The sequence below is a fragment of the Narcine bancroftii genome, chromosome 2 (assembly GCF_036971445.1).
Source record: "Narcine bancroftii isolate sNarBan1 chromosome 2, sNarBan1.hap1, whole genome shotgun sequence".
Lineage (NCBI taxonomy): Eukaryota > Metazoa > Chordata > Chondrichthyes > Torpediniformes > Narcinidae > Narcine > Narcine bancroftii.
This window is the reverse complement of record NC_091470.1, coordinates 85,137,620-85,150,049: the sequence shown is the minus strand read 5'-3', so window position 1 is coordinate 85,150,049 and position 12,430 is coordinate 85,137,620. Positions and strand designations below refer to the sequence as shown.

The 12,430-nt window shown below is 42.0% G+C and overlaps 1 protein-coding gene across 2 annotated transcripts in view; it reads left to right on the top strand.

Annotated features, from left to right (window-relative positions):
* The window catches only part of LOC138753853 (stAR-related lipid transfer protein 9-like), a 299,188-nt gene that overhangs the window by 250,732 nt on the left and 36,026 nt on the right, over positions 1 to 12,430 (top strand). For both annotated transcript variants that reach the window (XM_069917341.1, XM_069917340.1), the window contains exons 22-23: positions 6,592 to 6,812; positions 9,838 to 10,351. In XM_069917341.1, the coding sequence (XP_069773442.1) occupies positions 6,592 to 6,812; positions 9,838 to 10,351 (735 nt within the window). The remainder of the gene's footprint in view (positions 1 to 6,591; positions 6,813 to 9,837; positions 10,352 to 12,430) is intronic.

Sequence of the window (12,430 nt, the reverse complement as noted above, 5' to 3'; positions counted from 1 at the left end):
TGTTTCCTCCATATATCCAAAATTTGCATTTCTTGCATCGATTTAATTATAAATTTGGTTACTTTGTTCTTTCTGTTAATTTTTTTCCCAGTTTTATCCATGTTTGAATCCAAATTAAGGTTGATATCCCCTCCTATTAGTATGTTCCCTTGTGTGTCTGCTATCTTCAAAAAAATATCTTGTATAAATTTTTGATCTTCTTCGTTAGGTGAATATACATTCATTAAATTCCCAAACTCCGAATATATCTGACATTTTATCATTACATATCTCCCTGCTGGATCTATTATTTCCTCTTCTATTTTAATTGGTACATTTTTACTGATTAATATATCTACTTCTCTAGCTTTTGAATTATATGACGCTGCTGTTACATGTCGTATCCAATCTCTCTTTAATTTCTTGTGCTCCATTTCAGTTAAATGTGTTTCTTGCACGAATGCTATATCAATTTTTTCTTTTTTCAGTAAATTTAGCAGTTTCTTCCTTTTGATTTGGTTATGTATTCCGTTAATATTTAAAGTCATATAGTTCAACATAGCCATTTCATATTTTGTTTATCTTCCCTTTCCATTTCCTCATCATCACCTTTCCTTCTTATCTATTTCTGCTTTCTTGTTTTGAACACTTTATAAGACAACATTTCTAAAACATCAAACATTTCCCTTATTCTCCTATCTAAAATTTCTTTAACCCCACTATCCCCTCCCCTTCCTGAGTTGCCATTTATCCCTTGTCAGTCAACCACATCTCCCCTCTCCATTTCGATTTGCGAATTCACTCGCAAGCATCAACTGATTTCGCAGTGACCGTAACTTCTCCCCACCCACCCCCCCAGAAAAGATTCTAATTTTCATATATAACAAAGGTCACTCTCTTAATTCCTTCCTTACTTCCTCTCTTCCCTTTCTTTCCCTCATTAATTCTTAACTATACTCTATATATTTTCATTTAAATACGCATACACTCATGTACACACATATATACACACACACACACACACACACACACACACACACACACACACACATATATATATATATATATATATACATATAGTTCGTGGTCATTTTTGCTCTCGTTACATGTCTTCATCTCTCTGTCTGTTTTGTAGTTGTTCTGCAAATTTTCGTGCTTCCTCCGGATCCGAGAATAGTCTGTTTTGCTGCCCTGGAATAACTATTTTAAGTACCGCTGGGTACTTTAGCATAAATTTATATCCTTTTTTCCATAGGATCGCTTTTGCTGTATTAAACTCCTTTTTCTTCTTCAGGAGTTCAAAACTTATGTCTGGATAGAAAAAAATTTTTTGACCTTTGTATTCCAGTGGCTTTTTGTCTTCTCTTATTTTCTTCATTGCTTTCTCCAATATATTTTCTCTTTTTGTATATCTTAGGAATTTTACTAAAATGGATCTTGGTTTTTGTTGTGGCTGTGGTTTCGGGGCTAATGTTCTATGTGCCCTTTCTATTTCCATTTCTTCCTGTAATTCTGGTATTCCTAGGACCCTGGGGATCCAATCTTTTATAAATTCTCTCGTATTCTTGCCTTCTTCATCTTCCTTAAGGCCCACTATCTTTATATTATTTCTTCTATTATAATTTTCCATTATATCTATCTTCTGAGCTAACAGCTCTGTGTCTCTTTAACTTTTTTATTAGATTCTTCTAATTTATTTTTTAAGTCCTTTACTTCCATTTCTACGGCTGTTTCTCGTTCTTCCACCTTGACCACTCTTTTTCCTATATCTGACATGACCATCTCTAATCTATTCATTTTTTCTTCTGTACTTTTTATTCTTCTTTTTATTTCACTAAATTCTTGTGATTGCCATTCTTTTACTGATTCCATATATTCTTTAAAAATATATATATCCATTGTCTTGCCTTTCCCTTCTTCTTCCATTTCTCTATGTTCTTCCTCCTCTTCTTCCTCTGGGTTGGTCATCTGTTGTTTCTTTGATTTCTTTTTACTCTCTTCTTTCTTGTTCTCGTTGTTTTCTATGTTCTCTTCTTGTTGTTGTGTTGTAGCTGTCATTCTCAGCTGTGGAGATCGAGTCCTCAGCTGGTCCCCCCTCCCGTCAGTGTTCTTTTTGTCATGCGCATCGCGCATGCGCGACTCCTTGTGCATGCGTGGTTGCACACTTTTGCTTGGCTCCGCGAGCCATTTTTGTAGTCCTGAGCTCGGGACTTGACTGACCTGAGGGAGCGGGTTTCTCTCTCCGCGGCGGGCCTTCTCGGACAAGTAAGGCCTTCATCTTCTTCTTCCGATGTCTTTTCTTCTTCTCTTCTTGCCGTTGCTTTCAACTTTTCTTTCTTCATTGCCATTTTCTTCCCACCTTTACTTTCATTTTATTTTAATTTTTATGTTTGTGCCTTTGTGTTTTCTGTGTTTTTTTTTTCAACTTTTCTGGAGAGGGCTGGAGTTCCCCGACCGGCCACTACTCCATCACGTGACTCCTTCCTGTCATTGAATACTTTGACGAACTTCTGCATATGTACTCTGGAAAGTATTCTACTGTTATATCGCTGCCTGATTTGGAATGCAGATAGCTGCAAAAAATATCAAACACAACCAAGTCCATCATGGTTATTTTTGTGAGGTGCCTGAAGTCTGGCTCCTTTGGGCCTAAAAACAGTTTCTTTCCAACATCTGTCAGGCTCTTGAAACTCACTTTATCATCCAATCCGCAGTTTAATTCCAAGACCACCAATAATCCGTGTTTATCACTGGCAGAAGATATTCTTTCAACCAACTGTGACTACTTATTTCTTCTTTTTCCTTTTATATTTATTTTTCTCCTTTTGCCTGAATTATATATTTGTGTTTGTATGGTTTACATAATTGGGAAGCTACATCAAATAAAGCTTGTACAATATAAGATAATATAAGGTTTAAGGACTGCTTAAAGAAAGCTCTTGGTGCCTGCCACATTGACCACCGCCAGTGGGGTGATCTCACCTCTAACCGTGCATCTTGGCACCTCACAGTTCGGCGGGCAGCAACCTCCTTTGAAGAAGACCGCAGAGCCCACCTCACTGACAAAAGACAAAGGAGGAAAAACCCAACACCCAACCAACCAATTTTCCCTTGCAACCGTGCCTGCCTGACCCGCATCGGACTTGTCAGTCACCAATGAGCCTGCAGCAGACGTGGACATACCCCTCCATAAATCTTCGTCTGCGAAGCCAAGCCAAAGAAGAAGAAGGAAAAATAAGACTAATAGAGGGGGGATGGGGTTTGACTACAGGTTACGGATCATATCACAGAACAACGTGATCACATCAGAGAAGTATAAAATATCTTATGCAAGGAAATTTTATGTATATTATTTGTATAATTTTCATATTCAATATTGATTTTGAACATGTTATGATTTAATTGGTTAATTATTATAATTATATAATTTTTTGTCCTGAACAAAATAAGTTAATGTAATAATTACACTTATGCTTCTAATTTTCAATTGATATGTGACATTGATATGATTTGATTTATGTTATTAATATACTGTGTGTAAAGGGTTTTTGTTAAACTCAATAAAAAATATTTTAAAAAGAAAGACAACAAGCCCTCATTCATTAATCAACTCTTTTTCAAATAATTACTCCTGATCTGCAGTATTATTGTATTATGGTGGCTCACCCACATGGCAAGAGAACCTGCTCCAGTGGTTGTGGGCGGGTCTGCAGCCAGTGGCATTCACAGGGATTCTCAGTGTGGGTAAAACCTTGGCCCAGAAGCCAACGTCGCTTCCGTCCCGCAGGGTGCAAGGGTCGCTGGGAAGCGCAGGCCACTTAGGCGCGATTTTGAATTAATAAATCAGTTAAACTGAAACTCCACTTGACTCAGCCTGTTTCTTTCATTTGCAGTGGCTTGACCGCCACATTGGTGACCCCCGAAGGTCCAACAGTATTTGGACTCGACACAAACAACACAATCAACATGGACAACGAGAACAACTTGGCTCTTTAGAACACAGTTTCACTTAAGCTGTCAGCTTTCTGGACCACTCAGCCCCTCATCTGGTTTCAACAAGCAGAAACCCAGTTCCAGGTCAGGAACATTGTCTCTGATGAGATCAGATGCTACTACATGTGGCTGCTCTCGACCAGGAAACAGCAGGCCGAGTTATCGACTTTCTGCAGAAGCCCCCGGAGGCTGGCAGGTATGAAGCACTGAAGGCCCCATTTGGCCTCACGCCACGCAGTTGCTACATATGGACGGCCTGGGCGACTGCCCATTGTCAGCCCTGCTGAGTGTCATGATGGCACTAACAGATGGGCATAAGCTATGTCTACTCTTCGAACAGATCTTTTTGGAGCAGATGCCAAAGGACATCCACCTCCTCCTAGCAAACGACTTCTCTGACCCATGAAAGGTGGCTACTCGCACATGCGTTCTGTGGCACCTCAAACAAAATGGTGGAGTCAGCATCAGGATTATGAAAGCCTAGCCGCACCGCATCCCATCTGCACAATTTGCAATGCCCATGCCAAGAGACGACGCCACTTCTGAGTTTTGGTGTTTTACCATCAAAGATGGGGATCCAGGGTCCACCGATGTCAACGGCCATGCTCATTCCAGAGAAACGAAAGGGTCAATGGTTGCAGATGGCTATGGTGACTGATCACCATGATAGCCTCCTATACGTCTGGGACAGACACTCTGGGCATAGATCCCTGGTAGACGTGAGCGGAAATCAACATTCTTCCCCCCTTGAGCCACGATACTTGAACCAGAAGGGCCGGACCAGAGCTCATGGGAGCCAACAGCAAGCAGTACCAGCCGTACCCCTTACAATTTGTTTCCAGCCACTTCACATGGACATTTATGCTGGCCTCAGTATCACAACCATTGCTGGGTACAGATGTCCTCCGTGTGCACTGTTTGCTCGTGGATCTGAAGGGACGACAGCTGGTCGACACAAAGACATTCCAGACCTTCTCCTTCGGTGAGGCTAAATTGCCAGCTCCACATCTGGACTCCGTCATGTATTCAGAAAATGTGTTTGCCAAGGTGTTGTCGGAGTTTTCATCCATCATCGTGCCACGGTTTTCCACACCAGCCTTCAAACGTGGTGTGATGCACCACATTCCCACACAGGGACACCCCCTGCACCTCCGGGCCCACAGGCTACTACCAGATAAGCTCTGACTCATGAGAGACGAGTGTAACAAAATGGAGGAGATGGGGATTGTGTGGTGTTTGGACAGCCCATGGGCCTCCCCGCTCCATATGGTGCCCAAGTCCGTGGGAGGATGGAGGCCATATGGTGACGACAGGAGGCTGAATGATGCAACCATCTCAGATAGATATCCAGTCCAGCAAATCTAGGACTTCACGGCCAACCTGCGTGGGACACACATCTTTTCAAGGTTCAAGGATATCATCAAGTCCCTGTCCACCCGGATGATATTCCAAAGAGGGCCATCATTACCCTGATCGGCCTGTTTGAATTCCTTAGGATGCTGTTCAGCCTTAAAAACACAGTGCATACATTCCAGCGCCTCATGGACACAGTCATGGACATAGAAAGGACTATATGCCCAGGTGCAGCAACGGAGCATTCATGGAAGGGTTTCTCTGCCGCATGGCATTCTGGGAAGTGAGGCATTGCTTTTTCCTACGGTTTTACAAATTGTGCGCTATAGTGCTACCAACTTTCCCACGCTGTTTAAAAATTGTCCGCTATTGCTATTTATTTCCTCTCCCTCTCTTTCTCTCACTCCTGCTGTGACTTTCCCACAGCAAAGTTTATACCTTCATTTTAATCTTTTCTTCTTTGCACTCACACAAAAAAACTTGGGTCATTTCAATCCCACAATGCAATTACCAGTTTCACACTTGCCTGATTGCAACGGATGCCAAGGATTATACCAGGGGTGGAGGCCGTCAATCCCTGGCGTGAGATGACGTCATCTGACACTGGCGTTGAGCTGATTTTGCTTTCACACAAGACATTTTAAAGGCTGATAGGTGGCTAATTCCTGTGAAAGGGGCTTTTATGATTGTGTGAGACTTTTTAAAATGAATTTTAGCTTTGTGGTATTGGTCAAATTTTACTTGTGTTATATTCATTGACCTCTATCTGGTATCCTCTTTCCATCAGCCTAATATATTCTTTCATCACTTGTGGAAAGCACATGAGTGACTTGGTTTTTGGAATCACAAGCTTGCCATTATCAGATGGCTAAGTTAATCAAATTTTTTTTTGTTGTATGTTTGCAAAGATTTGTAAGCCACCACCTGTAAAGTGATGTGATTAGTTTGAAAGCGTTGCTCAACCATATGAAATTTCTTTCAAGGTAATGAAAAGCCCCTCACCATCCAAGCTGCATCAGTCCAGAAGATATGGGAACAAATACATTGGGTGAAGCTCAGGGCATTGTTAAAGGACAATCCTTCCTCTGAAGATGGATTTTAAAATATTGTGTGCAGCGATGATCACCTATCATCACATGACGTTATGCTTGGTTCGCTCTTGCATTCTGAGATGTTGTTAAACTTGCTACCCTCGTGCATTGAGGCCTTGAGCTGAAGTTCAGTTTGCCAGGTCCTTTCACCTGCTGTTGTTTTTTTTTCCCTCAGGAGGCAGCTGAAGGAACTGCACCCGTGTTACCAGAACAAGCAGCAACAGTATGAGGAACACAGACAGAAGCTGAGAGGATTGGAAGTGTTCTACCAAGAACAAATATGGCAGCAGCAATGCTACGTTGAGGAACTGCGTCAACACATTCAAGCAAAGCGATTACAGACAGAACAAGAGCTTAAACATGACCAGGAACAGCTTAACATGCAAACTGAGGAAAGTATGTTAATCTATCTTTCCTGGTTCACTCAAAGTATGGAAAAGAGATTCCCATTGGGAATTTAGTATTTTTGGACGAGAATAAATATCACTCATTCCTTTGGTAGTAGCATTCCCATTGTCATCAAAAGTAATGCTTTCTGTAATCATCAGAAAGAATGGCCACCCTCATTGGAAGCTGTAGCTTGGCCTTCTTAAATTAATTCTATTAAATTTATTAACAGCATGGTAGAATCTCATTTGCATAATAATAGCAGAAGTCACTCAGACCACTAGAGCAAGCCCCTTATTTCTCTGTACATCTCCACCTTTCTCCCTCATGCTCATCAATTTCCCTTCATTCTTTTTGCCATTAACTTACACTAGGGGCTATTTGTTGTTGGCATTTCATCTATCAGCACATCTTTGTGGTTAGGAGGAAATCCAATCACGTCAGAGAGTATGCAAACTCTACACATAATCAAACTTGGGTCCCCAGATCTGTGTGATGGCAGTACCACGTCACAGCATATCTCTGGACTGTAGCGCAGACACACAGAGCACCTACACACAAATGACATATATACACAGCAATCCAAAATAAATGTATACAAAAATAATTTATGGATTGCTAGAATTGTTGAACAGTCTCATCACCTGCGGGAAGATGATTTTTATGCTCCTGTACATCTTCTTTGAAGGTAGTGTCTCAAAGATGCTGCAGGCTGGATGGTAAAGTCATCAATGATTCTCTGAGCCCTCTTTAAGCACATTCTCTGCAGATATTGCTGATAGAAAGAATGGAAACCTACGTGATCTTCTCAGAAGTTTTAATCAACCTCCATATTGACATCGGATCTGATACTTTGCAGCTCCCACACCACACAATGATACAGCTAGCCAGGACACACTCTTTTGTGCTCTGGTAGAATGTTTTTAGGATGGTGGGTGGTAGTCCTGCCCTCCTCAACTTCTTTAGGAAGTGGAGGCATTACTGTGCCTTCCTGACTAATGAAGAAGTGTTGTAGGTCATCTTTTAAAAGGATGTCAAAGAATTTGGTGCTTCCTTCCTTTTCTATGATGGAGCCCTTAGGCCTTTTCACACTGCAATGTAAAATGAAGTTTCCCAAGAAATTTTCCTAGACTCCCATCTCCCTTTGATGTGAAAAGGTAAATGGCCAAGCAGGGGAAGCCTCGTGACATCAGCGCTTGCTTGCTGCATCATGTTGGCGATTAAAAGATACATACCTCCTGACAACAGCAGGCCGCTTCAGCACATCGCGACAGCAGAACAATGCAGGATGAATGGCCGTCCTCGTTGACCATCTGTGTGAGGGATTATGGGAAATGAAGTTGGCCATTCTTCCCAAATTGTGCCACTATCGTGATGTGCTGGGGGTAGTGGGTGGAGGGAGTGAGTGGGGGAGCAATCGATGGATTGGGGGGGTGAACTTACTCTCATTCCTGTGAGTGCTTAATGCGCCGTTGATTGGGGGCAGGGACCCCCCCCCCCCCCACCCAATTGCCAAGGAGGGAAAATTCTCAGGAATTCAGGACCTCCAGAGCCTTTCATACCGCAGTCCAAATTCCCAGGACTTTCACCAGAAAAATGTTCCTGCTCACCTGCGGTGTGAAAACGGCTACTGATATGTAGTGGCAAGTGGTCTTTCATCCTCCTGAAGTCCACAATCATCTCTTTTGTACTGTCCATGTTGAGACTCGGTTGTTCCTCTTCCACCACTCTACAAGCCTTTAACCCTCTTTTGTGAAAACCGACTCATCATTATTACTAATGAGGTCAATTACATTGTGTCATCCATAAACTTGATGATTCTGTTGGATCTGACCTGGCACTACAGTCGTGAGTGAGCAGTGTGAACAGTAGTGGGCTGTGCACACAGCCCTGAGGTGCACCAATGCTCAATGTGATGGGGATTGAGACTTTGCTGCCAACCCAGACAGATTGTGGTCTTTCAATCAATAAGTCCAGGACCCAGTTTCAGAGAAGGGTACTGAGTACCTGCAAGGACAGTTTATCCACCTGTCTCTGAGGTATAATTGTGTTGAATGCCGAGCTGAAGTCAATGAACAACAGCTTGACGCTTGAGGCATCGACATGTAGTTCATTACCACTCTCTTTCACCTTACATCACGGTCATCATTTCTGTACTCTACTCTGTTATACACTGTCCCTTTGTCATCTACTCTGACCAATTTTCCTACCTTTGTCCTTGTCCTCAGTTCTTTCATGTTTGATAACAGGTCATTGATAAGTTGGGGAGCTGGTCCAGCAAATTGGGAGAATCCAGCAAAGTTGGGCCACTGAAGACCTTTCGGAAGTGTAAGATTTTTCTTTGATTGTCCATCCACATTAGATTGCCAGAGTGTTCAGGGGGTTGGAAACTAGTGGTATCCTGAACCTTGGGATAGAGGAACTTCCAATTACAAAGAGGAAATGAGATGGGGGGGGGGGGGGGGAAGAGAACTGTAGATTGGGACTATAGAGGGAGAGGTGGGACCGTCCAATTACAATTTTGATAAGAGTGAGAAAATGAACCTTCTGTTCCGTGAGTAAAGATTTCTGAACCAGCTGCTGCCGCCTGAGGTTTCCTGAACCTGTTTGGCAGCCATTAAATTAACTGTTCGACTTCCATATGTACTGACACAGCCAGATAGAAGGACATAACTGAAGAAATAACTTGGCTTTTTTCGACCAGATTGTTTCATGGCACTTGACCCTCTTACATAAAAAGGCAGCACCAATGTACATCATAGGTCGATGGTTCGCCGTTCTGAGAATTTCTGACTTCCTTCTCCCTTCCCCGCCACCTCCCTGACCCATCATCCCCCCCCATGTCCATCACCAAAAGCTGATCAATGATGAGAAAATCAGGAGTAACTGAGACAGAAATGGTGAATCAAAACCATGAACACTGTTTTTGTCAACAGAGATATTCTGACTGGATATGTTTGTAACATTCTATTAACATTTCCAGCAATTGCATTATCTTACTTCTGCCACATTATCATTTGTACTTTTTCTCCAGATAAGCAGTGTCTAGCGAATGAAGAGAAACGCTTAGTTTGCCTGGAACAGCAGCGACGAGAGCTGGGAATACAGACAGACTCTGCATCATTGACTGAGTGTGGGGTTCAAATCTCTTCGCAAATGGAAGAGATTCCTTTCATCGAGCAGGACAGAAAGCAATTGGTTCAGCTGGAATTGCTGCAGAGGCACTCGTTAAATAATGCTGAGCGAATTATCCGCAAGAAGAGAGTCAAATATCAGCTGGAGAGAATTGCTGAGAAGCACAAGCTTTTAGAAGCTAAGACAATCTTACAACACCTGGAGACTGCAAGTTTACTTAGCAAGAAGCAATATGGATGCCCAGTACAGGGCAAGATGAGCACTTTACTAACAGATACGAATCCTAATCTGGAAAATTGGAACAAATCATTCCCGATATGCTCCATTCCCATAAGAAGGCATTCATTATCTGTTCCCTTTCTCAGTCGAAAGTATTTGGATTCAGGTGACCTGGTCTCACACCTGAACCCATGGTAAGTACCAGTTTGCAGACATGCTTGTGAACTATGGTTAATAGTTTTGTTGATAACTTGTGAGAAATGAAATACTGTAATTAATTGGAATTGCAATTGGTCAGCCTTGTGCTATGGAACGGGCATATACTGTTTTATTTATTCAAAGCATATTTTAAAAATTGCAATAAATGCAAGATAGATCAGCATCTGAAAGGGAAAAGCTAATTACCAGAAATTGACTAAATATTTACATTCTTGTTTCAGTCAGAAGGTCGTGGGTGTAGGACCATGCCAAATACATGTACTTGTAAATCTTGACTGATATTTAATTAAACTACCAAGAGGGTGATCGCAATCGGAGGACTGTTCTTCAGAGCTGACACTACACCCAATCTGTTAAGTGCCGTTACAAAGAAAAGCATGGAATTGTCCCAGTTACGTCATGCTGTTTCACTGTGCTGGCACCCAACCTTCTGTTAGACTGAATTCTGGCAGCACTCAGAGGGAAGAGTGGTGTTTTTTGGCAGAATGTTGTGTATGGGACTAGGAAATAGTTAGTAGTTAAAAGGTGATAAATTTGACTGGATCATCGAGGTTGATGACTTCTGGTTTGCCATCGTCTTGTGGTGCTTTTGGCTGTCTGCCTTTATCCTGATTGTGGATTGTGATTAGCTACTTGAGCTACAGAATACGTAAAAATCACTGAGCTGTAATAGGGTGTGTGTTTTATGTGTGTTTGTTTTGTAGCTTTAAACACCAGAGAGATTGAGGGAGATGAAAATGGGACATCAGCATCAGCTTTGACAAGGTTCCACAGTAAAGTCTGGTCCAATTTCCATGATATGTCAGCAGATTTATCCAAAATTGGCTTGGTAATAAACGAAGGGTGATGATAGATGATTTTCTGACTTAAAGCTTGTTAGGCCTCAGCTACAATATTATGTGGAGTCTCCACACTTATAGAAATGACATGATTGTATTGAAGAACTCCACCTGCCACTTCTCTGTCCACTCTGCATCCTGTCTATATCCTGTTGTAATCTATAACAACCACATGCACCATCCAAAATACCTCCAATGTTTAAGTCATCTGCAAATCACTGACCCATCCTTCCACTTCTTCGTCCTGGTCAGTTATAAAAAAAATCAAAAAGAGCAAGGGTCCCAGAACAGATCCCTGCAGAATTTCATTAGTCACTGACCTCCAGGTAGAATACATTCTATCTTCTACTAACAGCTGCTTTCTCCAGGCAAGAAAATTCTGAATCCCACAGCCAAGGTTCCATGGACACCATGCTTCATGACTTTCTGAACGAGTCTACTATGGAGGAACTTTTCAAATAACTTACTAAATTCGAGAAACATCACATTTTGCTGAATCATCTTGAGCCAAAGCATCAACTCACCACTCTAACTCTGACCTACTCACACAATGCCAGCTCCCATAATGACTGCTCTGCTTATACCTCTCACCCTCTTAAGCTGTCTGCTCTCCTTCATTCTCGCTCCAACTCCTCTTTGTTGGAAAATAAACTTACCAGCACAGTACTCACCCTCTTAAACTGTCCTGCTATGGCATACTCCCGTTTCAACTCCCATTCACACGAAAAGAGCTTGATTCGGAAGGGAATCAAGGGTAACGGGGAAAAGACAGGAGAATGGTGTTGAAAAAGATGGTAAATCAATTGTGCTAGAATGATGGGGAAGACTCAATGGGCTGAATGGTCTAATTCTTCTCCTATGTCTATGGTCATAGTAGAGAAATCTGACAAGAGGGCATAGGTTTAAGGTGAGAAGCAAGAGGTTTGGAGGAGACATGAGGAAGAACTTTTCACTGAAGCTCATCTGAGTACAGCCGAGATAGAGAGTCTCAATGTTTTATAATCACCTGGGTGAGCATTTGAATCACCAAGGCATTGAAGGCCACTGACTAAGTGCTAGTAAAGTGGATTAATGAAGATAGGTACCTGATGATCAGCATAGAGCTGGTGTTCCCAATACTCCTAACATTCTTGTTTATTTACAGTTTATTTTCCTCTTGCATTTGACCTCCTAAAATGCTCCTCAGATTATCTGCCATTTCTCTGCCCATATCTC